The following is a 27,159-nucleotide window of genomic DNA, read 5'->3' as shown; positions in this document are numbered from 1 at the left end:
CAATGTGCGCCAGGAAAAAAGAGAAACACTGTATGAGTGGCTGAGTCGGAGGGAAATTGTTGCGGTTGTTTGGGAGGCTATAATGATAGTCGGTCACTGTTGGCACCAGAATGTTTGTGCCGAGAACTGTGAAGAGAAGAGCAGAGGCTGCAGCTATTCCAGTGAAGCGGAAAGTGACCGACAACAGCCCTGGTTTAGCTAACTGCTCTTCTTCTGCGACTACACATTCATCATCTGGGTTCATTGCTGGTCTTTCGGAATCATCTTCCTCCTCGGACACCCTACATACCGCAGCCTCTTTTCATACTTCGGTGCACAGCTCTTCTGCAGCCTCTGTCATTCCTCCCATTGACTCTGCTAGTGTTTTAGCTTTCACTTCTTGTATAACACATCCAACTGTATCCACTGTAGATTCATCTTCTGTGCTCCAATCTGAAGCATCGGTTGCCTGTTCAAGTTCTCTTTCTGCTCCTGTGACATCTGTACCTTCTACTTCTCCGGTGTCCAGTGCCTTGCCATCTGTTTCAGAGGATGAACCTGTCAAACCCTACAGCAAACTGCAGCGTTGGCCAGTTTTGGGGGAACCTGTGTGTGTCATATGCGGAAGATATGGAGAATACATATGTGATCAGACAGAACACGATGTCTGTAGCTTGGAGTGCAAAGCAAGATACCTATTACAAGCTGGCAGTGAAGGCATTGAAAAGAATGCAGCTTCTATGGATTTAGCAGAAAATGTTGTAGGACAACCATTAATATGTACTGAATCTAATGGCATTGCACATGTGCCTGGGTCTAATAATGCTGTAGATGCAGAAACACCATCTTCCTCTTGCCTTCATGACTCTTACTCTTACACCGAACATGATTTTATTGCACAACTGGAAGAGAATCATATTAACCATCTCAGACAGCAACTTGGCTTGTCTGTGCAAGGTCACAGTGTGTGTAAACCTATAATAGAATTTGAACATTTAGGCTTTTCATCAGCTCTCTGCACTAACTTAAAAAGGGCTGGATATGAAGTTCCCACTCCTATCCAAATGCAAATGATCCCCGTGGGGCTTATGGGACGAGATATATTGGCGAGTGCAGACACTGGCTCAGGCAAGACAGCTGCTTTCCTTCTACCAGCTGTTATCCACTGTCTTGAACAGGTATTTCAAGTGATTCAATACAACCTATATTATGACCATGGGCTTGACTCACTAAGCATTACCGTATTCAGTAATGTAAAAAACAGCTGATTTTAACGAACATCACATGGCCAGCTGAAATTACAGACCAGTGAGGTAAATTCCTCAATAAATGTCTATTCACAAAGATTAGAGCATGCGTTAAAACCAAGTGAGCTGTTCAGTATTTAGGCTAGAGCTGTCAGTAACCAACAATCAGCATTTGATAAAATGGTACAGGCAAAGGAGACAGCCAATAGGAGTAGTCAACCTGTCCTACTACTCCCTCCATTGGTGCCAATATACTGCCAGGCAGGACATGTTTCTCTCCCTCAGGCAGCAGAGAAGAGATCAGGCACAGAACGCTGTTTCCCTGGCACTATTCTACTTTAGGGCACCTAGCAGGAAACCTCATAAGGAACAGTTCTCCAATCACAGTACCCACATACAGTATAATGTTTTGTGATTGGCCAAATAGTGTGGGAGTAGTTAACTACAACCGATTGGAAACCTAGCAGTTCGAGAGGGTGCTGTCCACCCAATCACATTAGCTGAATTTCCCTATGAGGTTTCCTGCTGTGTTCCCTAATGTAGACTAGCTCTGTTTCCCCTGCAGCCCTTAAGAGGTTAACCCTTTAGACTCCTGCTCCAAGAAGCAAACGGGTGATATCTTCCTAACAAGGTGTGTCTTGTGTTTATTGAAAGTTCATCTTAACTCCTGCAATAAGAAAAAAAAAAAGTTAAAGAGAACCTGTTACAAAAAAAGTTCCCCTTGGGGGTACTCACCTCGGGAGGGGGATGCCTCAGGGTCCCAATGAGACCTCCCCCATCCCTGTAGCTGCAGGCAATCCAGCGCTGGCTCCCCCGATGTGTCCAGCAATCCTCCCTGGACAAGCCTAAGAGCTGATTTATTTACCTTTCCTGGCTCCAGCGGGGGCGCTGTTGCAGTTCTCCGCACGGAGATAGGCGAAAATAGCCAATCTCTGTCGGGTCTGCTCTACTGTGCAGGCGCAGGAGACTTGCGCCTGCGCAGTAGAGCGGGCAGACAGCGATCGGCTATTTCCGCCTATACAGCGGAGAGCCGATACTGCGCAGGAGCCGGGAAGGTAAATATTACATCCCCGCTGTTCAGGGAGCTTTATCGCTGCCGCCGTGGGATTGAGGAGGACGCCTCAATAGGAGGAAGCCTCAATAGGATCCGGAGGTTTCCCCCACCCGAGGTGAGTGCCCCCAGGGGAGTTTTTGTTTTGTTTTTTTGTTACAGGTTTTCTTTAAAGCAGTAGGATCAGCCATACTATGCCAGGGAAAAAACACATATATAAGTAGATAAATACTTGATCTACTTACATAACACATTGTATTATACTGTCCACATTTTGATTTCAGTGAATGTTATATAGTAAATGATGAGAATTCTGTTCCTGGTGGGGGCCATGTCTTTTGCCCACATTTAAGGCTAACTCGTGATGTCATTTCTGCCCTTTACTTTTTTCTTGTCTCCTCCAATCGCGGAGTCGCCTCAGCCTTGCTTGTAACCACAAGTGAATAGGGGATTAGGTTTCAGATAAGCAGCTGGCAGGGAAATAAAGGGAAGAGGAGGAATAGATTATAGATAAGAACCCCCAGCATGCAATTCTTTGGTAATGACTACTAAAGGGCCAGTGCTCCTTAAGAATGTGATAACTCCAAATCATAACAGCAGAGAAAGTTTTTAAAGTTGTGAATGCAGGCTTAGCATCTTTATCACTTAATACACTCAGACCAGTTGCTGTTGAAATTTGATTTTTATGGTGACGATACTGCTTTAAGAAAGATTGATACACAGATTCAGAGGGACTAGAAGGGGGCATGCAGATCTAAAGGGATGCCGGGGATGCATCTAACTATTATAAGCTGTCACTGCACAGAAGTGGGAGAACATTGCCATAGCAGAAGGCAGCTTGCTGCTGAGACCTACTCCGCAGCTGGTTAGACTTCTACTATTTACTGTACAGGTCTTAGTAACTTGAAGCCATGTTTTTCAGTAAATTACTGAATTACTACAGCATAAGTGAAAATCTTAATGAATTTGGAAAAAACAACTAAAATAGCGAATGCAGCATTTTTCCAACCTAATATTTTTTACTGAACAGGTTTTAGTGAATCGAGCCCCATGTGTGTTGCCATGTAGCGCAAATAAACTATGGTGGAAAAAAAGCAATATATCCAGCACTGCTGACTGTGATGTTTATTCAATGAACACACATGTGCGACGACTTGCGGCAGGATGATAAAATACATGCATTAATATAATTAATATTAAATATATAAAGTCCTACCAGCCATATTTAAATTGGTTTTCCTACCATAAATCTGTAGAGGGAGGTGGTGCAGTGGGTTCTGGGCACAGAATGGGGGCCTGACAGCTGTTTCGTACTTAACGTGTTCCAGAGGATTGGCCTCAGAGGAAGCACGCTAATTAGACTTCAAAAAAGATATGGACAAGTCAGTTGTTAGCATAAAGGTCTCCCCCACTGTGGTTTTAGATAAACCAGTAAGGTAATATGCTTAGTAAAGGTTCCCATACATCAAATGATGTATGGGCAGATCAACCAAGAGACAGATCTCTCTCTGATATGATCTGCCCATACACCTCAGGCCTGTCTCGGTGCCCTTCCATCTTCCAAATCTGCCACTGTTAGCTCCATATGTTGCTGGCACATAGCACGCTGGCGCTTGTGACATCACGCGCACCACACCGCCAGCATGTATGGGGCTAACAGAAGAGCGGCGGATTTGGAAGATGGATGGGCACTGTGACACAGGACAAGTAATGTATAAATGCACACATTACATGCACATTTTTATACTGGAACAACGGCGATGCAGCACACTCAGCCGATTCCCGGAAGATTGCAGCATGAAATTGATCAGGAATCAGCCTGTGGTGTATGTGCAGGCAACAGATCTCTCTCCAATCAGATTCGATCAGAGAGAGATCTGTATCTTGGTCGATCTGCCCATACATTGTCTGGTGTCATTTAATGCTCAGCTATTTCTGAAATGATAACTGTATTTTAAAGCCCTAGTTCAAATTCATGGATTTTGATTGATAGCATAGGCAAATAGGGGACTTTGACATTACATCCATAATAGGTCATATGAATGTGATGCGTGCCACATAAATTGGGTGACACCATAGGCACCGATGCATTTTAAACAAATTATGGCCATGGGGGGTAATTTGAGCGCCAGGGCTACTGTGTAGCTGAACTCTGAATAGTGGTGGTGACTGTGGCACAGTGGAATTTGGCCTCTGTGACTGTTTTCGCAAATACTCTAATAACTGCAAAAGTATATGCGTCTTCTGAGACCAGCATAATATATGCATGTAGCAATTGACTAGAGCTATTTTTTTTCCTGTAATTTCTTTGTTCTGATCTGCAGCAGGGATGCATACTATTTTTTTTTCTTCTTCTTTCCTTCCTCCCTCTGTAGATCAGTATAGTAAGCTTGCAGAAGCCCAGCTTGCAAAACTCACCCTGGGGCTTGAATTCTGAATGTAAATCTAACCAGACATGCATTATCTGCATGAAATTTGTATGTTATGTTTCACCAAGTTTTTGTGAGCTACCTGTGGTCGCAGTTTTATGCTGCTGACCGTGTGTGTGTGCGTGCGTGCGTGCATTAGGAATGCTAGTTATAAGCTCTTCTTATAGGCAGAGTGTAGTGAGAATGAGCTTTGTAAATAAATTTATGTCTCCTTATGTAGAAAGATGCTCCTGCAGCTCTGATTTTGACTCCCACAAGAGAACTTTCTATACAGATTGAGAAACAAGCCCAGGAACTAATGTTTAAGATCCCACAGATGAAGACTGCCTTGCTTGTAGGGGGGATGCCGCTACCACCTCAGATCCATCGGCTCAAGCAAAACGTTCAGGTGACGATCTCTTATATGATAAATGAGGTGTGTTTTGGGGGTGGTAGATGGCAGACAAAGCGGAATTAATATATGATTTTCTGAATCTGCCTCCTATAAGCCTCTGCATGGCAGCTCTCAGACTGGAGAGGGATGAGAGCAGCACTTTGCTTCCAGTAAGGAGAGCTTTGTATTATATTTCCCAATGCTTTCAAAGACTATTCTATTATGATTTATTCTGTTTTTTTTATACATATATATTTTCTAGATCATTATAGCGACTCCTGGAAGACTTTTAGAGATTCTTAATCAAAATTCTGTAGATCTTGGTAGCCTGAAGATCCTAATAGTAGATGAGGTAAGTAATATTATAGTTTACAGTTACGTATAAAGTCACTGAATCATATTTTGGAAATTCTAATTCTATCCACATAGTTCAATAGCTTACTTTGTGTTGCTATATAAAGCTTGCAGAGATTTACAACACATATACCTCCAAAGGTACAATAGCATCTGAGAGGTACTCCTCAGGGTGAGCCATGTGGCACTGTGTCTGAGGAAGTGGACGGTAGATCCATAAGGTAACTGCTTACTCTTCCTTTAACCACTTGAGGACCGTGGGCTTTACCCCCCCTTAAGGACCAGAGCCTTTTTTTCCATTCAGACCACTGCAGCTTTCACGGTTTATTGCTCGCTTATACAACCTACCACCTAAATGAATTTTGGCTCCTTTTCTTGTCACTAATAAAGCTTTCTTTTGGTGCTATTTGATTGCTGCTGCGATTTTTACTTTTTATTATATTCATCAAAAAAGACATGAATTTTGTAAAAAAAATGATTTTTTTAACTTTCTGTGCTGACATTTTTTAAATAAAGTAAAATTTCTGGATACATGCAGCGCTAAAAATGTGGACAAACATGTTTTTGATTAAAAAAAAAACCCATTCGGCCTATATTTATTGGTTTGGGTAAAAGTTATAGCGTTTACAAACTATGGCGCAAAAAGTGCATTTTCCCATTTTCCAGCATCTCTGACTTTTCTGACCCCCTGTCATGTTTCATGAGGGGCTAGAATTCCAGGATAGCATAAATACCCCCCAAATGACCCTATTTTGGAAAGAAGACATCCCAAAGTATTCACTGAGAGGCATAGTGAGTTCATAGAATATATATTATTTTTTGTCACAAGTAAGCGGAAAATGACACTTTGTGACAAAAAAAAAAGTTTCCATTTCTTCTAACTTGCTACAAAAAAAATGAAATCTGCCACGGACTCACCATGCCCCTCTCTGAATACCTTGAAGTGTCTACTTTCCAAAATGGGGTCATTTGTGGGGTGTGTTTACTGTCCTGACATTTTGGGGGGTGCTAAATTGTAAGCACCCCTGTAAAGCCTAAAGGTGCTCATTGGACTTTGGGCCCCTTAGTGCAGTTAGGCTGAAAAAAAGTGCCACACATGTGGTATTGCCGTACTCAGGAGAAGTAGTATAATGTGTTTTGGGGTGTATTTTTACACATACCCATGCTGGGTGGGAGAAATATCTCTGTAAATGACAATTGTTTGATTTTTTTTTTACACACAATTGTCCATTTACAGAGAGATTTCTCCCACTCAGCATGGGTATGCATAAAAATACACCCCAAAACACATTATACTACTTCTCCTGAGTACGGCGATACCACATGTGTGGCACTTTTTTGCACCCTAACTGCGCTAAGGGGCCCAAAGTCCAATGAGTACCTTTAGGATTTCACAGGTCATTTTTGTTTCAAGACTACTCCTCATGGTTTAGGGCCCCTAAAATGCCAGGGCAGTATAGGAACCCCACTAATGACCCCATTTTAGAAAGAAGACACCCCAAGGTATTCCGTTAGGAGTATGGTGAGTTCATAGAAGTTTTTATTTTTTTGTCACAAGTTAGCGGAAATTGATTTTAATTGTTTTTTTTTCACAAAGTGTCATTTTCCGCTAACTTGTAACAAAAAATAAAATCTTCTATGAACTCACCGTACTCCTAACAGAATACCTTTGGGTGTCTTCTTTCTAGAATGGGGTCATTTGTGGGGTTCCTATACTGCCCTGGTATTTTAGGGGCCCTAAACCGTGAGGAGTAGTCTTGAAACCAAATGTCGCAAAATGACCTGTGAAATCCTAAAAGTTCTCAATGGACTTTGGGCCCCTTAGCGTACTTAGGGTGTAAAAAAGTGCCACACATGTGGTACCGCCGTACTCAGGAGAAGTAGTATAATGTGTTTTGGGGTGTATTTTTACACATAGCCATGCTGGGTGGGAGAAATATCTCTGTAAATGACAATTGTTTGATTTTTTTTTTTTTTACACACAATTGTCCATTTACAGAGATATTTCTCCCACCCAGCATGGGTATGTGTAAAAATACACTCCAAAACACATTATACTACTTTTCCTGAGTACGGCGGTACCACATGTGTGACACTTTTTTGCAGCCTAGGTGCGCTAAGGGGCCCAACGTCCTATTCACAGGTCATTTTGAGGCATTTGTTTTCTAGACTACTCCTCACGGTTTAGGGCCCCTAAAATGCCAGGGCAGTATAGGAACCCCACAAGTGACCCCATTTTAGAAAGAAGACAATCCAAGGTATTCCTTTAGGTGTATGGCGAGTTCATAGAAGATTTTATTATTTGTCACAAGTTAGTGAAAAATGACACTTTGTGAAAAAAAAAAAAAAAATCAATTTCCGCTAACTTTTGACAAAAAATAAAATCTTCTATGAACTTGTCATACACCTAACAGAATACCTTGGTGTGTCTTTTTTTCTAAAATGGGGTCACTTGTAGGGTTCCTATACCGCCCTGGCATTTTACGGGCCCAAAACCGTGAGTAGTCTGGAAACCAAATGTCTCAAAATGACTGTTCAGGGGTATGAGCATCTGCAAATTTTGATGACAGGTGGTCTATGAGGGATCGAATTTTGTGGAACCGGTCATAAGCAGGGTGGCCTTTTAGATGACAGGTTGTATTGGGCCTGATCTGATGGATAGGAGTGCTAGTGGGGTGACAGGAGGTGATTGATGGGTGTCTCAGGGGGTGGTTAGAGGGGAAAATAGATGCAATCAATGCACTGGGGAGGTGATCAGAAGGGGGTCTGAGGGGGATCTGAGGGTTTGGCCGAGTGATCAGGAGCCCACACGGTGCAAATTAGGGCCTGATCTGATGGGTAGGTGTGCTACGGGGTGACAGGAGGTGATTGATGGGTGTCTCAAGGTGTGATTAGAGGGGGGAATAGATGCAAGCAATGCACTGGCGAGGTGATCAGGGCTGGGGTCTGAGGGTGAGGGCGGGTGATTGAGTGCCCTAGGGGCAGATAGGGGTCTAATCTGATGGGTAGCAGTGACAGGGGGTGATTGATGGGTAATTAGTGGGTGTTTAGGGTAGAGAACAGATGTAAACACTGCACTTCGGAGGTGATCTGACGTCGGATCTGCGGGCGATCTATTGGTGTGGGTGGGTGATCAGATTGCCCACAAGGGGCAGGTTAGGGGCTGATTGATGGGTGGCAGTGACAGGGGGTGATTGATGGGTGGCAGTGACAGGGGGTGATTGATGGGTGATTGACAGGTGATCAGTGGGTTATTACAGGGAAGCACAGATGTAAATATTGCACTGGCGAATTGATAAGGGGGGGTCTGAGGGCAATCTGAGCATGTAGGCGGGTGATTGGGTGCCCGCAAGGGGCAGATTAGGGTCTGATCTGATGGGTAACAGTGACAGGTGGTGATAGGGGGTGATTGATGGGTAATTAGTTGGTTTTTAGGGTAGAGAACAGATGTAAACACTGCACTTGGGAGGTGATCTGACGTCGGATCTGCGGGCGATCTATTGGTGTGGGCGGGTGATCAGATTGCCCGCAAGGGGCAGGCTAGGGGCTGATTGATGGGTGGCAGTGACAGGGGGTGATTGATGGGTGATTGATGGGTGATTGACAGGTGATCAGGGGGGATAGATGCATACAGTACACAGGGGGGGGGGGGGGTTGGGGAGAATCGGAGGGATGGGGTGGGGGGGTGATCAGGAGTCCCCAGGGTGCAGTTAGGGACCTAATAAAAAAATAGCGTTGACAGTGACAGGGAGTGATTGATGGGTGATTAGGGGGGTGATTGGGTGCAAACAGGGGTCTGGGGGGTGGGCGGGGGGGGGGGGGGGGTCTGAGGGGTGCTGTGGGCGATCAGGGGGCAGGGGGGGGAAATCAGTGTGCTTGGGTGCAGACTAGGGTGGCTGCAGCCTGCCCTGGTGGTCCCTCGGACACTGGGACCACCAGGGCAGGAGGCAGCCTGTATAATACACTTTGTATACATTACAAAGTGTATTATACACTTTGTATGCGGCGATCCGGGTGCTAGTAACCCGCCGGCGCTTCCGAACGGCCGGCGGGTTACAGCGCGAGGTGGGTGGAGCCAGTCCCCGGCGGCCGATCGCGTCACGAATGACGCGATCGCGCCGCCCATGCCCGTAAAAGGAAATTGATGGGCCTCTGTGCATGCGGCGGTCCTTGCGTTGTCCCCTTCCCGGCCGCCTCTGTGCGTTGGGCGGTCGGGAAGTGGTTAACCTTTAAATTATATTTTCTGGTTCATTTGTTTGAGAAATCTGATCAAATTTCCTTTTTTTTTCCATAATTGTGTAAAAATTGTGCACCATTGTGTGACACATTTGAAACAACCAGTAAAATTGGTCAGAATGCTTGAATCTAAAAACACAATATAAAAAACTGAACAGCGCATGGCCACTTTTAAAGTGACTCTAAGACGAGGGTTGCTAAAAGTTTTATACATACCTGCGGCTTCACCCTCCATGCAGATCGCTCTCTTTCTACGTTCTAAAGCCTCCTATATTGTCTAGTATCACCCCTTTGCGGCCAGTTGGGCGTACTGCACATGCCGTCCTGCCTTGCTCTCGTTGCCGAGAGCGAGATTGGGAGCGCACTTAGCCGTGCTGTGCCTGCGCCGATTGTCTGTGGAGACCGGGGCTGATAGCGGACGATCTAAGAGGCTTTAGACTGGGGCGAGGGAGCGATCTGTGCGAAGGGGACTGGAGGAAGCCCCAGGTATGTATAAAACTTTAAGCAACCCTCAGCTCTGGACTGGTATACTTTAAGTTATCCTGTTCTACAGTGCATCACTTTCTTCATTTTTCTTGTGGGGCACAGTACAGCATACTATTCCTATTTTTCTTTTCAAGGATTTTGCCTTGTTGTTTAAATTTTTATGTATTGCCCTATCTCTGCTGCCATGGCAGCATTTGTTGCTCTTGTTTATGCACAGCTAGGAAGCTGTTTAAATACTCAAGATATGGAAATTTTCAATATGACCGCTTCAAAATAGTACGGCATTGGATGGGATAAATGTAAAACAATACATAGTTTACCGCATTACATTGAGAAATACTAAAAAAACACTGCCAACCTAGGTAGCCTGAGAGTGCTCCCCCAGTATAGGTAACCTGAGAGTGCTCCCCTAGTATAGGTAGCCAGAGATGCTTCACCCAGTATAGGTAACCTGAGAGTGCTCCCCCAGTATAGGTAACCTGAGAGTGCTCCCCCAGTATAGGTAACCTGAGAGTGCTCCCCCAGTATAGGTAACCTGAGAGTGCTCCCCCAGTACAGGTAACCTGAGATGCCTCACCCAGTATAGGTAGCCTGAGAGTGCTCCCCCCAGTATAGGTAACCAGAGAGTGCTCCCCCCAGTATAAGTAACCAGAGAGTGCTCCCCCCAGTATAGGTAACCAGAGAGTGCTCCCCCCAGTATAGGTAACCAGAGAGTGCTCCCCCCAGTATAGGTAACCAGAGAGTGCTCCCCCCAGTATAGGTAACCAGAGTGTGCTCCCCCAGTATAGGTAACCAGAGAGTGCTCCCCCAGTATAGGTAACCAGAGAGTGCTCCCCCCAGTATAGGTAACCAGAGAGTGCTCCCCCCAGTATAGGTAACCAGAGAGTGCTCCCCCCAGTATAGGTAACCAGAGAGTGCTCCCCCCAGTATAGGTAACCAGAGAGTGCTCCCCCCAGTATAGGTAACCAGAGAGTGCTCCCCCCCAGTATAGGTAACCAGAGAGTGCTCCCCCCAGTATAGGTAACCAGAGAGTGCTCCCCCCAGTATAGGTAACCAGAGAGTGCTCCCCCCAGTATAGGTAACCAGAGAGTGCTCCCCCCAGTATAGGTAACCAGAGAGTGCTCCCCCCAGTATAGGTAACCAGAGAGTGCTCCCCCCAGTATAGGTAACCAGAGAGTGCTCCCCCCAGTATAGGTAACCAGAGAGTGCTCCCCCCAGTATAGGTAACCAGAGAGTGCTCCCCCCAGTATAGGTAACCAGAGAGTGCTCCCCCCAGTATAGGTAACCAGAGAGTGCTCCCCCCAGTATAGGTAACCAGAGAGTGCTCCCCCCAGTATAGGTAACCAGAGAGTGCTCCCCCCAGTATAGGTAACCAGAGAGTGCTCCCCCCAGTATAGGTAACCAGAGAGTGCTCCCCCCAGTATAGGTAACCAGAGAGTGCTCCCCCCAGTATAGGTAACCAGAGAGTGCTCCCCCCAGTATAGGTAACCAGAGAGTGCTCCCCCCAGTATAGGTAACCAGAGAGTGCTCCCCCCAGTATAGGTAACCAGAGAGTGCTCCCCCCAGTATAGGTAACCAGAGAGTGCTCCCCCCAGTATAGGTAACCAGAGAGTGCTCCCCCCAGTATAGGTAACCAGAGAGTGCTCCCCCCAGTGTAGGTAACCAGAGAGTGCTCCCCCCAGTGTAGGTAACCAGAGAGTGCTCCCTCCAGTGTAGGTAACCAGAGAGTGCTCCCCCCAGTATAGGTAACCAGAGAGTGCTCCCCCCAGTATAGGTAACCAGAGAGTGCTCCCCCAGTATAGGTAACCAGAGAGTGCTCCCCTAGTATAGGTAGCCAGAGATGCCTCACCCAGTACAGGTAGCCTGAGAGTGCTCCCCCCCAGTATAGGTAACCGGAGAGTGCTCCCCTTGTATAGGTAGCCAGAGATGCCTCACCCAGTACAGGTAGCATGAGAGTGCTCCCCCCGAGTTTGGCTTTGGGATTACTGCTTTTAGCATTTTTTCCCAAATGTAGGAATTCAACCAGGAAGGTTAATGTCTGGGTAACAATACCAAGCCATTAATGGAGTTTTTCTACAGGAAATAAGGACAGCAACCAACACTTTTTTTCCTGTATTTCAAAGATAAGAAGTAAACCAGATACCTAAATAATTATCATGGATCAGTAATAATCACTGCACTGATCTCTACGCCTAACTGGCTAAGTGCCCTCAGAAAAGAGTCAACTACTGCACTTGTAGATGTTTCAAAATTTCTAAAGAAAGCTTAATTGTTCACATCATTTTTCTTCTGGCTTACAGTAGTAGCAACAGCAGCAGAATCAGAATTTATTTCGCCAAGTACAACGGTGGATTGTACCCGGAATTGGTTTTGGCGCATACAGGGTCGTTGGTGAAAAACAAGAAAAATAGCACAGTTAAGCATGGTACATACGTAGACGTGGACAAGCATACATAGGACAACATTACAGTTTGTGCGTACATTTAAGCAGAGCGTCGTATACAGTTAACCCTCCTGGCGGTATGAAAAAATCCGCCAGGAGGCAGCGCGGCAGTTTTTTTTCGTTTTTTTTTTTTTAAATCATGTAGCGAGCCCAGGGCTCCGCTACATGATAGCCGCTGCTCAGCGGCATCCCTCCACCCGCTTCGATCAGGAAATCCCGTTCAAAGAACGGGATTTCCTGGAGGGCTTCCCCCGTCCCCATGGCGACGGGGCGGGATGACGTCAGCGACGTCGTGACGTCATTGGGAGTCCCGATCCACCCCTCGGCGCTGCCTGGCAGTGATTGGTAACGTATAGCGGCGATCGGGCGTGGGGCGGCGGCAATCAGTGTGCTGGCGCAGCTAGCAAAGTGCTAGCTGCGTCCAGCAAAAAAAATTAAGAAAATCGGCCCAGTAGGGCCGGAGAAAACCTCCTGCGCGGCTTACCCCGAACTACGTTCGGGGTTACCGCCAGGAAGGTTAAGCATGGTACATACGTATAAAAAAAAAAGCAAAAACAGAGAGCATTACAGCATACACGTACAATTAACGTAATACAAACATAGCAAGACATACACTGATAGCAGGAACAGAAAAAGAGTGGGACTGGAGGAGCAGCCTGAGAGCTGATATTAGCCATTTTCGGCACTGGACGCTACACAGCGACGCGCTCCCAACTAGACAGGTGCTACCGATTGTCCGCGAAAAGTAGAGAGGATGCTGGGGGGGATCATGATGGAGGCGGACAGCAGGGATCACTTGAGCCAGGTTGCTCGAGGAGAATCGCTCCTAATTTCAGAGTCCGCACGGCTGGTTGATGAGGGTGCAGACACAGTGGGGCCCTGTGGTGCCAGGGGGCCCTTTGCTGGGCAGCAGTGGTGGACGTGAGGCCTGGGGCCATCCAGGCTGAGCAGCAGTGGTGGACATGAGGCGGGGGGGCACCTCGGCTGGGCAGCATTTGTGGATATAGGGCCGGGGGGGCGCACCCTGGCTGGGCAGCAGTGGTGGACAGGCCAGGGGCAGCATACCTTCTCTGTGGCTGCGAGGAGCAGCAACAGGCCCTCGATTTGCACGGTGGCAGCGTGGTCGTTCCCATGGTGACTGGGGGAGCCGCTGCAGTCAGGCCTCCTCTGCACGTGGAGGGTGGCCCATGTGCCCTTGCTGGTCCCTAGGCCCCTGGTCGACCCGTGGTGGAGGGGGACCGGCAACCCCAGCAGTCCTGGGCTGTCCGGTGATGAGGAGTTCTCTGGGGGAGGTCTCTGGCGGCGGCCCTGGTCGGCTGGTGGTGGCGGCGGGAGCACGTGGCGGCTTCTTCCCAGGCAGCAGCATTCAAGAGCGACCGAGGGCAGTGTGGAGCCGCCGCTGCCCCTCTCCATGTGGTCCCCGGCAGGAGAGGCGGAACCTATGCCGCGTGAAGGCGGCGTGGTGCGGCGCGGCACCGCGTGGTGCGTGTGGTGTCCCCTGGCTCCAGAGCGGCGTCCCGGCTCCCCTGGCAGCAGTGATCCCTGGGCAGGTGATCCTCACCCCGCAGCACGCTACCTCCCGATCCTCCAGCAGCCCGCGAGGCACCTTCGTGGCCCCTGCATCATCCCGAGGTGGGTAGAGGTGGTCGGGAGGTCACCAGAGGGGGAGTTAGGAGAAGGGGAGAAAAAAAGCCCGGAGCCCTGTGGCCGTGGCGTCCTCAACCCGGCGCCATCTTGTAATGGGCAGCGCTTTGTAGTAATTCTTAAAGGGTTCCTGAACTGACTGATGACATTATGAAATATATTATGTGCAGTGTTATTGCTCCATAGATCTAGGCTGTGCTCCCCTTTTCTTCTTTCCACTATAAGGTTTAAGAATTCATGTATGCAAATGACTGTTACTCCTTAGTTGAACCATAGTGTAACTCTCACTGATAACTAATTACAAGCCATCCAACTCTTACCTGGTAGAGAACAACTTTTAAGTGCATGGAATAGATAAAAAGGTCAGTAATTCATAGATGGTAGCTCTGGAACTAAAAGTCATTCAGATGAGACAATAAAAACAGAAAACTTACTTTTTACCTTTTTAAATACAAAATAAAATTCTGGGATTCTTAAAAAAAGTCCTTTTAAGGAGTAGGAGGATAAATACAGTTGTTTTTATCATTAGTTTATTTTTAGGTTAGGTTTGCTTTAAAGAAGTCTTCTGTGCCTTGGAAAGTAGCTGTTGGCATAGTGAGTTCTCTGTGTGTAGTCTTGATTAGAAATTCTTCCAAGAGATTTTTCCTGCATGGAGAATTCATGTACAAGCAAGTGACTTTGATTTCTCAATTGCTCAATTTATAGTTAATTGATTCACATAATTATATTTCAGTTTTACTTCCTGTGTTGGTTAATTTTGGCCAGCCAGCCAGCCAGTCCATCATTACAATTCGGTCACCTGAAACAGTACTGTAAAATCAATGTTGTGCTTCTTTGTGAATCATCTTGGAATCCTCTGTAATGTTGATACATTAATGAAAGATTTTTATAAAACAGGTTTATATATGTGCATATAAGTGTATCCAACATTCTAAAATATGGCAATTTAATACGATCAGATTTATAATGTGTAAAACATTTTTCTTCTAGCTGATTACTAGACTTTCTTTCGCTTCCAGGCGGACACAATGCTTAAGATGGGGTTCCAGCAGCAAGTGCTGGAAATCTTTGAGCAGACTGCAGTAGATCGTCAGACTATCCTAGTGTCGGCCACCATTCCAGCCAGCATTGAAACGTTTGCCCAGCAACTGCTGAGAGACCCTGTGCGGATCATTGTTGGTGATAAGAACCAGCCATGTGCTAATGTGCGTCAGATTGTGCTTTGGGTGGAGGAACCCTCAAAGAAGAAGAAGCTGTTTGAAATCTTGAATGTGAGTAGGTTACATGCCGGTGCCAGCTATGTTTGAATTGTGTTTGTCTTGCCTAAATCTTATTAGTAGATGCTTCTGCACCGATGGCTGGAGATGTGCAGTGATCCACCTTGGAGTAACAAGTGATATTGCAGAGACTCCACACGATCCGCACCATCAATGGTCCATCTTTATTTAAATCCACTTAAAACTTGATAAGAAGTGTTGTGGGTAAGTACAAGGTGACGCACAGGCGTTTCGGACTGCTTGGTCCTTTATCAAACCATCACAGACCCAAGTGTGGGTCTGTGATGGTTTGATAAATGACCAAGCATTCCGAAACGCCTGTGCGTCACCTTGTACTTACCCACAACACTTTTTATCAAGTTTTAAGTGGATTTAAATAAAGATAGACCATTAATGGTGCGGATCGTGTGGAGTCTCTGTCTTGCCTAAATCTACATGTTTCAAAGTCCATAGTAGTCAGTAGGGATGCCATTGAGGTGCAAGTAAATTTGAGATGATTGAAAAGTATACTTATTATTATTATGATAAAGATGTATTATTATGATAAAGATATTTATGCCAAGCATTATGAAAATGTAAATGGATACATGAAATCTTGCAGTGAAAGCATTTGATTGGTCCATTTTCAAGCTGCATAATTCTGCATCAGCTTAATATTACATTATTGCACATTTCAAGTCAAGTAGAAAGTTGGCGCTGATCCAAAACTTTGTACTAATTGCCTTTCGACGTCCGTGGCACAGGAATATGGAGAAACAACATTTTTATAGACGTCCACAGCAGGCAGAAGTAATTTTGTACTAAAACGCCTTCAGATGTCCGTGGTGTATGGATGTGGAAACACAGAACCGCCTAGACGTCTGCGGCAGTCTGGTGGTTAAGACGCTAAAAAAACATTTCTGTTATAACTGGGCCTTCCCTAAAATTATTTGATTCACTCTTGAATACAAAACAAAAAAACCTAATAGGCACCAAGGAGAAGTTGTGTTAAGTAGAAAAGTTCAAAATATTTTTTTTAATTAATTTGTTGATGACGCCCACCCCTCTGCAGCTCTATATTGTTCTAGATACACATTTTGGTGTTATTGATGGTTTTACCCTATGTTATCTTTTTCCCTCTGAGTATTTTTATTCATCATGTATGAGGGATTTTACATGAATTTGCATGTATTTGTTGTTTCACAAATAAATGTTACTATCTATAGGTCATTTCTAGTATCCATGTTCTGAAGCTCCTGTGGAGCACCACACAATGCTTGTCACAATGCTGACACATTCTGTCCGTGTCCCCTTTGACCCCATAGGACGCCAAGCTATTCCAACCCCCTGTTGTGGTATTTGTGGGCTGCCGATTGGGAGCAGATATGCTGAGTGAAGCTGTGAGGAAGGTTACAGGATTAGAGAGCGTTGCCATCCATTCTGATAAAAACCAGATTGAGAGAACTAAAATACTAAAGGTAATCCTCTGTTTTCTAAGGCTTACAAGGAAGCTGTCGCTTTACTTGTTTATGTATATTTATCATCATTTCACATTTTTCCTGTGTTTGAAATTAATATTGTTTGTTTCATTTTGATTGGAAACATATTTTTCCCATGAAGCACTCCAAACATGTCATTATGGAGTTTGCGGTGTGGCTTAATATAGTCTGCAAAGCCCTCATCTTTAACAGCAAACTTGATTGTGAGGAAAATGTGCATTGAGAAAATGATGTAGGTTGTCATTGCTAGTTCTTGTGTTAAATGCTACTGAAGATGGCCATACTCTTTAAAATCTTGATTGTGCAATCTTGTTCAATCTCACCACGTTTTTGCAGTGTGACAATTTACCAAAACAATTTGAATGACGTACGGTAATCTCAGTCTGTGGTCTTTGACAGTTCTTCGATATGGGAATATTGTAAAATCAAGATTGTATGGTGTATCACCAACTTTAGTTAACTGTCATGCTTTGATGGATAGTTTCTAAATTTAGGAAGTCCCCATAAATGCTTACCAGTAAAGTGTCGGAGTAGCATATGTTGCTATGTAGACAATGGCCCGTATGCAATTAACTTTTTCTCCTGCGATATCTCCTAGGAGAAATGTTCATAGTCTATTTAAAATAACTTTTAAGCATTTTACAATTGAAAAAGTACTCAATAGTTTTTCAAAAAGTACTATCAAAATAATTTTCAGTATTATCTTGTTTGCTGGTGGCTTAAAAGGTGTTTTATGACAAGTTATGTATATATCACCTAGGAGAAAACCCAGGATAAAAAGTGAATTGCATGTGGCCCTCCAGCTGCGTATGTTAAGATGCCGAAGAGGAGGCAGTCTTTCACTAAGTGTATTCTGGGTCCTCTTTTTATTGTTCTCTTCCGAAGTCGTGTCAATTTATCTTCTGCAGTCCTCTATATCTCTGGCGCACACTGACTGACAGCTGTGTGTAGCATATGTAAGTCTATGGCCTGCAGCAATAATCGCAATCCTGTGTGTTTCATAATGTTTAAAATCACAGTATGTTGTTTTTTCTCGCATAATACAGTGCAATTCTATGGAGAATTAAAATTGCATGCATTTTTGTAAAGAATAGATCTGATACTGTATTGGATACTAAAAACAAAAGCAATGACCTCAAAATAACCGCACCAGAACAGTAGTTTATCAAAATACAATATATCATCCTTTATTTGAAATTACAAACTTTAAAAACTGTTAAAACATGGGGAAATGAATAAACCCACAGTATCGGAGAACTGGCGGGATAATAAAGTGCTAGTGACAGATATGCTCATCCTCAAAAATCAATTACATGGCACTAAACGTGCATAACACTGTATTGATACACACATGGCATGTAAACAGCAAAACATATATATGTGCAATAAATATCCAGATATACTGCAAAAAAAACAAGATGAAAAGGCAAAAAGGAATAGGAGAGGTGTCAAGAAGGGGAAAAGACCCCTAAAAAGTAGAAAATTAGTGCAAAGGAATTAGCCTAAGGCAATCGCACAGTGTGCACATGGAAATAGTACATAAAAAGTAGGATCAGTGAATGAAAACAGTGAAAAAGGCAGAAGCAAGTCCTAAAATCACCAAGTGATGAATAGGTTCCTACCAGTCAGATGTCTCCACGGGTCCCCACCGCCGCTATCGCGATTCGCCACCTATAGCGTGGCTTTTTCGAAGCACTGATACTGTATTGGATCACTAAAGAATACTAAAAAAAATCAGAGCGCAAATGCATAAACGCAAACACAGAATAACACAAAAAAGCACATATCCTAAAATGTATGCTTTACTGCACAGACAAGTGTATTCCCAGCCACTGAGCATCAATAAAGGAGGAGGTGAATGACATTGTAATGGTAAACATGCCCCTATAACGGCTTTTTTTGTATTAGTTAGGTGTTGGCAAAAAAAACACAATAGGGGATCAAAGCAAGGCGCCACATAGAGCTAAACCTGGAGCAGAGTGCTGTCCTGTTCCTCTCTGCGGCATTGGGTGGGATATAACTCGTAAGTAAATATACCCATTTTCCAAATTAAAATTAGGCAAAATTGTATTCACTTATAGTCAATTATACTGTATGCAGGATGTAGATCAGATGTTCTGACCTTCCTGATCTTCTTGCCTTCTCCAAGTTAATCACTCCAAAACTAATAAAGGCAGACAACCAGCATTAAAAAAAATCCCAATTAGCACTTGCAGAAGAACAACAGTACTTGCACTTCCATATTTCTTTTATGTCAGATTTACTTTAATTAGTAACACTGAAACCACACTAAATATGTAATTATTATCATTTGAAGGAAAGATTGTGAACTTCAAGTCAATGCCACAGCTTTATTACCTTATTATACAGAAAATGTTCTCATTAGAACTCTTCACCTGGGAAACACCAGCCACAGTCATAAACCTCATCACAGACAGCATAATTAAAAGGTGTGCATAAACCTATGAAACATCCTGCCAGCATCCAGTGATGCGTGTAACAATTTGCTTTAATATGGCACCACCCTGCATTAATCATTGAAGGGAACCTGAACTGAAAATAAACTTATGAAATAAACAATTTATGTATAGACGTAACCCTATACAGGACTTTCTGAAATCCCATCTTCATATTTTGGTTTTGCAGGTTGAAATTCATGGTTTTAAGTTTTGACTGTCTCGGGTGAATGACTACAGGAGTTTTCATACAGACAAATCTTGACTTGCTTAAATCTTTATCTTCCTTGCTTTCAGACCCAGGCAGAAACTCTGTCATATATATATCCTTGATTTGTTTCACCTTGAAGCTAGTTATACACATATACAGTAATTACTGTCACTCACAGGGATCGGGATTAATCCCCTGGGCGACATGTGCAGGCGCTCGATAGAGCACAGACTGGCAGATTTGCCAAAGGGCTTATCGAGACAAATGACCTCTGAAACTGCCTGCCACCGTGTGTGCAACCCACTTCTGCCTGAAGCCATGATGCCCTGTGTGGTATTATTGTTCTGCTCAGTGATGTGGGCTGCCAACTGGCGTTCCCCAGGACCTCAACACACAGCCCAGGGCTGTAATTCCTGCACAGGCAGAAGCTACATTTATCCATAAACAAAACCCGATGCCATTCATTGTTCTAGTTGCGTTGATGGTGACCCCATGACAGACGTGCAGTCCTAAGTCAGGAGCTAAATGACACCCCAGTGACTGACCACCATATGCGCTGCTGTATTTCATGCAGCCTGTTTCAAATGGTTCGGTTGCACACAGGTGCAACCATTGATGGTGGCAGGTTATTTTGGATGCCACTTGACATTGCAAACAGGTCACAATGAGCCATTTGGTAAGTCTGTTGGTCTGTGTTCCTGTAAAATCCACTCCATCTTCAACATATTCTTTGCTGTTCCTGGGTCCTATTTTGTCACACATTGTTGAATGGTAGTCACGTCATACGCAAAATTCATGGCCATTGCACGCATTGACAAAGTCGGGTAACGCAGCTCCAAGATAGGGACTCGACCAAACTGGGTGTCACATGACCCGATATGTTAAAAAAAAAAAGTAATCATTTGCATATGACTCTCCCTCCGATAATGTGATCTGCATAGGGTTTTGTGCATTTCTTCATAGTGCTACAGTCTGACTTCAATAGTGTCCTACTTTGGTATATAAATATTGGTTGGAGTAATTGTTTTCTTTCTGCAGGGGCTACTGCAGGGGGAGTACGATGTTGTTGTGAGCACTGGAGTACTAGGCAGAGGTCTAGATTTGGTTAACGTGAAACTGGTGGTAAATTTTGATATGCCATCAAGTATGGATGAATATGTTCATCAGGTAAGGATATTTTATTTTATAGAATTATATATTTGTATACATATTTTCTTTATTTTAAATGTCAGGTTTTTTTGTTTTTTATCAATAAAGCAGATATTTCATTGAATCTTGTTCTTCACTGCCAAAAGCAGCCATACAGCTGCAAAGATGTACAGTTGTGCTCATAAGTTTTCCCTGGCAGAATTTATGATTTCTAAGACCTCTTTTCCAAGGACTGTTGATAGGTAGTGAAATGCCTTTCAAATGCTCACAACTGCTCACTACTGCCTAGTAACTGCTTGTTGAGCACACTGTTCAACTGTCCGTGGAAAAGAGGCCTTAAACATCTTTCATAGAATCCTACCTAATAATTGGCAAGTGTCCCTGCGTCCTGTCCGTGTGTCAGTGCTTTTGCGCTTCTGTGCATGTCAAGCACTGACAGCCATTGGGACAGGATACAGGGCGAGCGGCAGGCAGGTGCGCGCGCATGTGGTGGGCAGGCGGATGCATGCGGTGATGACGGACCTAGAGTCCGTTTTCAAACGGGCTTAGGTCACTAGTATGAATGATAAAACAAAAACTTTTCTTTCGCTCATGGTTCATGGTTGGCCGAAGCCATTTATTTTCAAACAATCGCTACACAAAAAACCCAAATGACCCGGATGAAAAGTTTCCATGGTGATTTGGCCTGATAATATGCACACAACTTGACTGGGTTTTAATGACTATTAAAGAGAACCCGAGGTGTGTTTGAAGAATGTGATCTGAATACAGAGGCTGGATCTGCCTATACAGCCCAGCCCCTGTTGCTATTCCAAACCCCCCTAATGTCCCCCTGCACTCTGCAATCAGACATAGATCACAGCCACGCTGTGCGTACTGTGTTTACATCTGTAGTGTCAGTCTCGGCTACTCCACTGCCTCCTGCAGAGCTCCGGTCCCTGCCCCCTGTCCCTTCCCTCTAATCAGCGGAGAGGGAAGGGAGGCAGGCGGGGACCGGAGTTCTGCAGGAGGAGGGGAGAGCAGCAAACTGACACTATAGAGAAAGACACAGCCCACTGCGACACGCTGTGTGTGGACAGCAGGGCTGTGATTTATGAGGGATTCCAGAGTGCAGGGGGACCTTAGGGGGGTTTGGGATACCAACAGAGGCTGGGCTGTATAGGCAGATCCAGCCTCTGTATGCAGATCACATTCTTCAAACCCACCTCGGGTTCTCTTTAAAGAGACTCCGTAACAAAAATTGCATCCTGATTTTTATCATCCTACAAGTTCCAAAAGCTATTCTAATGTGTTCTGGCTTACTGCAGCACTTTCTACTATCACAGTCTCTGTAATAAATCAATGTATCTTTCCCCTGTCAGACTTGTCAGCCTGTGTCTGGAAGGCTGCCAAGTTCTTCAGTGTTGTGGTTCTGCTATGAACGCCCCCTTCCAGGCCCCTCTATGCACACTGCCTGTGTGTTATTTAGATTAGGGCAGCTTCTCTCTTATCTTTTACAAGCTGGATAAATCGTTCTCTGAGCTGGCTGGGCTTTCACATACTGAGGAATTGCAGACAAAGGCAAAGCTGTTTGCAGGAAGAAACGAGCAGCCTGAAACTTCAGTGCATGAGAACTGCAGGGGGAAAGAAACACACAAATGATCTCTTGAGATTCAAAAGGAAGGCTGTATACAGCCTGCTTGTGTATGGATGTATTTTCTATGTGTGGACATACTGTACATCAACCTACTTCCTGTTTTGGTGGCCATTTTGTTTGTTTATAAACAAACTTTTTAAAACTGTTTTTAACCACTTTTAATGCGGCGAGGAGCGGCGAAATTGTGACAGAGGGTAATAGGAGATGTCCCCTAACGCACTGGTATGTTTACTTTTGTGCGATTTTAACAATACAGATTCTCTTTAAAGGTAACTATCATCACCTGTGATCCGTTTGCTTGTAAATAGTGGGTGTGTATAAAAGGTCAGTGTGTTTCTGGACTTCTGACAAACCCTTGCATCTTTCCCTATAAATGATTTATCAATAATAATAATAATAATTGCAAAATTTGTATAGCGCTTTTCTCCTGTCAGACTCAAAGTGCTTTAGAGCTGCAGCAACTAGGGACAGCAGAAGGCAACAGCAGCACTGAATAGGTATTGGCTTACTGAAAAGGAAGAGCTGAGATTTGAACCCTGGTTTCCTGTGTCATAGGCAGAGCCCTTAAAGGGAACCTGAACTGAGTAAAATTATTTAAAATAAACACATGATGTAGCTGCAAATAATATTACATACTTGCCTCGCCATCAGTTCCTCTCAGAAGCTCACCATTTTCTTTCTAATGATTCCATCCATTTCTGTCAAGATTTTGTCAGAACTGAAATATACCAGTTGCTGTTAGTTATATATCAGCTGCTGTCAGTTACAACTGACTGTGCAAGGTAATGTCCATGTTTCCCTATGGCTCAAGTGGGCAATATAACAGTTTAACAGTGTGCTGACCAGGAAGCTGTTATGGGGTAATGGCCATTTTCAAAATAGAGGACAGAGAATTCCATTGATTATAATGGACAAACAGGGTGCAGGAGAGGAGAAGGAGATTGATGAGCAGACTACCTGTGAGGTAAGTATGACCTGTGTATGTTTATTTTGAATTTTTATTTTCAGTTCAGGTTTTCTTTAACCAGTACGCTAGAGTTAGATACGGTATTTATCACCAAATGGAATGTCTAATCTATTGAAAATATTGGTTACTTAATGGGTACATTAACGAGTACAAGTCCTGTTCAAACCTGCAGTGTAAGTAAAACCTGTGATAAATGTAACTTGTGGCAAACCAAACTTTTTAGCCAACAGCTTAGCGCAGTTGAAATTATTATGGTTGACGTATTAACCTCCCTGGTGGTCAATTAAAACCGCCAGGGGGCAGCGCAGCAGTTTTTTAATATTTTTTTTTTTAGATTAAAGGATACTGCAGCCGAAAGGCTGCAGAGAGATAAAACCTGCATTGTGTAGGTAAAGAAAAGGACATACTCACCGCTCCCCTCGCTCCCTGCCGTCGGGTCCCGCTCGTCAGCCACAGCTCCCGGTACTGGCCGACTCTCCTGACCCCTGACCCGGACATACTGCGCCGCACATGCGCAGTATGTCCTGTAATCTTCGCTTCTGGCGTCGCATCATGACGCCAGAAGTACGGACACTCCCCCGCCTCCTGCGTGTGCGCTCCAGCGGCTCCACTACAAAGCTACATGCTAGCTTTATAGTGGAGCCGCTGGAGCGCACACGCAGGAGGCGGGGGAGTGTCTGTACTTCTGGCGTCGCCAGAAGCGAAGATTACAGGACATACTGCGCATGTGCGGCGCAGTATGTCCGGGTCAGGGGTCAGGAGAGTCGGCCAGTACCGAGAGCTGTGGCTGACGAGCGGGACCCGACGGCAGGGAGCGAGGGGAGCGGTGAGTATGTCCTTTTTCTTTACCTACACAATGCAGGTTTTATCTCTCTGCAGCCTTTCGGCTGCAGTATCCTTTAAGTAGCTAGCCTGGTGCTAGCTACATGACAGCCGCTGAGCAGCGGCATCCCCCCCACCCCCTCCGATCGCCTCCGGTGATCAGGCCCTAATGGAAATCCCGTTCTGAACGGGATTTCCATTACGGCTTCCCCCGTCGCCATGGCGTGACGTCAGAGGGAGTCCCGATCCACCCCTCAGCGCTGCCTGGCACTGATTGGCCAGGCTGCGCAGGGGTGTCGGGGGGGGACCCCTCTAACGCGGCAGCGAATCGGCGGTGATTGGTGAGTTCACGCAGCTAGCAAAGTGCAACAAAAAAAATTACGCAAATCGGCCCAGCAGGGCCTGAGAAAATACTCCTGCGCGGCATAGCCCGAGCTCAGCTTGGGCTTACCGCCAGGAAGGTTAAAGTGAGTCTGAAGCTAAAATTTGAAAAAACAAAACATACCTGAGTAGGGAAAAGGGTCTGGGTCCTATAGAGTCTTCCTGTTCATCTCACGGTCTCCTCGTTCCAGCACTGTGTCAGAGACTGCTTATTGTCACCACGTGAAGGCTTCGGAAGTCTTCAGGAGCCCGAGTGTTCCCGGAACCTCACGCAGTGGGAGATTTGGCTGGGGTTAGCCAGCACTGGAGTAAGGGGACTGTGAGAGGAACAGGAAGGCTCTATAGGACCCAGAGCCTACCCTCTCCTTAGGTATGTGTTTAGCTTTTGTTTTTGTTTTTTAAGCTTCAGACTACCTTTAAAATGTTCTTGTTGCCGGGGCAACCAGTCAACTTGTAATTTTATGATTAGGTTTTAAAATTGACCTAAGCATTCTGACTGGTTACTGTGGTCACCTAGAAATATTTCCTTTACAATGCTTTTCATTATGCTATTCTGCTATGCTGAGTGTGTTAGCTGCTGGGTTGCAGTACTTTTATGTAGTTTATTTTCACTACTTGTGCTGAATGTTTTGTTGCCATTTACATGTTAACACTTTCCTTTTAAACAGATTGGCAGAGCAGGAAGGCTTGGCAAACGTGGAACTGCTATTACATTTATTAACAAGAATAACAAGAACCTCTTCTGGGACTTGGTGAAAAGAGTGCAGCCCACTGGCTCCCTGCTCCCTCCACAGCTTCTGAACTCTGCTTACCTGGTGGAGCAGAAGAGACAAGAACAGAGAAAGCAGCAGGACAAAGACAAGTTTGTGACCGGAGATCAGATCGTTGGTCTCATTCGAAAATATGACAAAAACAGATGTAACAAGTGACCACCAACCTTAATGAACTGAGTAGCTCATGCATTGCAGCTTCCATTATGTTCTTATGACTACATGGAAACATTGTTCTGACACAGGAGACAGGACTCCTCTAAGACTGGACTTCTTGCCAGCAAATGTGTTCTTTCATTATAGAGAGATGCTATTTTTAAAAGATATTAAACTGCAATAATTCAATCTTGAGGGGGTTTTTTTTTGTCTGTCTTTACGCTACAATTTATATATACTGTTTAAAGATTTTTGTAATATAATTTCCTACTCGGTAGACTAGTGGACATTTTATATGAGAGGAATATTAGGCTTGGTTTACAGTTGGGCCGTTGCGATGCAACGTTAACCTCCTGAGGACCGCGGTGTTAAACCCCCCAAGCAACCAGGCCATTTTCTCTTAATTGGGCCACTGCAGCTTTAAGGCCTCGCTGCAGGGCCGCATAACTCTGCACACAAGTGATTCCCCATCCTTTTCTCCCCACCAACAGAGATTTCTGTTGGTGGGGTCTGATCGCTCCCCCAATGTTTATTTATTTTTTAATAAACATTTTTCTTTAATAAAAAAAAAGCTTTTTTTATTATTATTCTTTCCCACCCACCTTCCTCCCGTCAGCCTATCACAGCGATCGGCTGTGATAAGCCTCAGCCTATCATATCGGATCGCTCCTGTGCCGATCTGCGTGGAGCAGTCGTTAGGCAGTTAAAGTAAAAAAGCAACAAAAAAGTGGCAACGCTGCATTAGCGTCGCATTAAGTAGGTACAGTGAAACATGCAGGCAATGAAAAGTATGCTTTCCTGTATATCAGCCTTTCTCAACCTTTTTACCCTGGAGGAACCCTGCAAATAACTTTTGGATCTCGAGGAACCCCTGACAAATTTTGTGATCTCGAGGAACCCCTGCATTTATTTTGCAGGAGACATGGTCTTTAAAAGTATGTGTGGCTGTTTATTTCACTACTCCCTATTACACTGCGCCTCATTATACTTTCTCCTGACCCCCCAAATTAGTGCTTCTTGTTACAGTACCACCTATTTTAGTGTGCTCTATTATACTTCCCCCACGATGGGGGAAAATGCCAAGGAACCCCTGCAGAGTCCTCAAGGAACCCTGGTTGAGAAAGCCTGCAGTATATGGTAACATGCACGTTTAGAGGTAACACACTGCAGCAGTGCATTACCATATTGCAACACGTTACAATGTAACACTAACATCACACTGTGAATGTCGCATAGACTTTATATTGAAGTGCGGTAAGCCGCTTTATAAGATTTTATAATGCAGCACCGCAATGTCCTACTGTGAACCTAGCCTAAAGGTCATTATCCTCATTCTACCACTGCACAATAAATTAAGAAATGAACACCTAGGGTTCAGGCATTAGTTGGGATGTTTCTACAGGGAGAGACTGTAACTGGGTCACTGTGTCCAGGCTCTCACCAGGGAACTCACTGGCTGAGCTGGTTGTATAAGGAGATCGTCTCTGCTCTGACCAAGCATTATCCTTACACGAAACAGCTGTTAGCAGGTCGGTACCACCACCCACCTGGGCATCCTGGGACTTCCTATACTGTACCTGTGCATCTGTACACTTCATGGATTAAAGTACTCTG

At 44.8% G+C, this 27,159-nt stretch overlaps 1 protein-coding gene across 1 annotated transcript; it reads left to right on the top strand.

Moving 5' to 3' along the window:
* Positions 1 to 25,734, top strand: DDX59 (DEAD-box helicase 59). Its single transcript, XM_068240084.1, has 7 exons — positions 1 to 1,157; positions 4,927 to 5,094; positions 5,342 to 5,431; positions 15,262 to 15,513; positions 16,824 to 16,976; positions 20,703 to 20,831; positions 25,288 to 25,734. The coding sequence occupies exons 1-7, from the start codon at positions 111 to 113 to the stop codon at positions 25,546 to 25,548; spliced, it is 2,100 nt and encodes a 699-aa protein (XP_068096185.1). The 5' UTR covers positions 1 to 110; the 3' UTR covers positions 25,549 to 25,734.
* The last annotated feature ends 1,425 nt before the right edge of the window (positions 25,735 to 27,159 follow it).

The sequence above is a fragment of the Hyperolius riggenbachi genome, chromosome 6 (assembly GCF_040937935.1).
Source record: "Hyperolius riggenbachi isolate aHypRig1 chromosome 6, aHypRig1.pri, whole genome shotgun sequence".
NCBI classification, from domain to species: domain Eukaryota; kingdom Metazoa; phylum Chordata; class Amphibia; order Anura; family Hyperoliidae; genus Hyperolius; species Hyperolius riggenbachi.
This window is presented reverse-complemented; position numbering and strand designations above follow the sequence as displayed.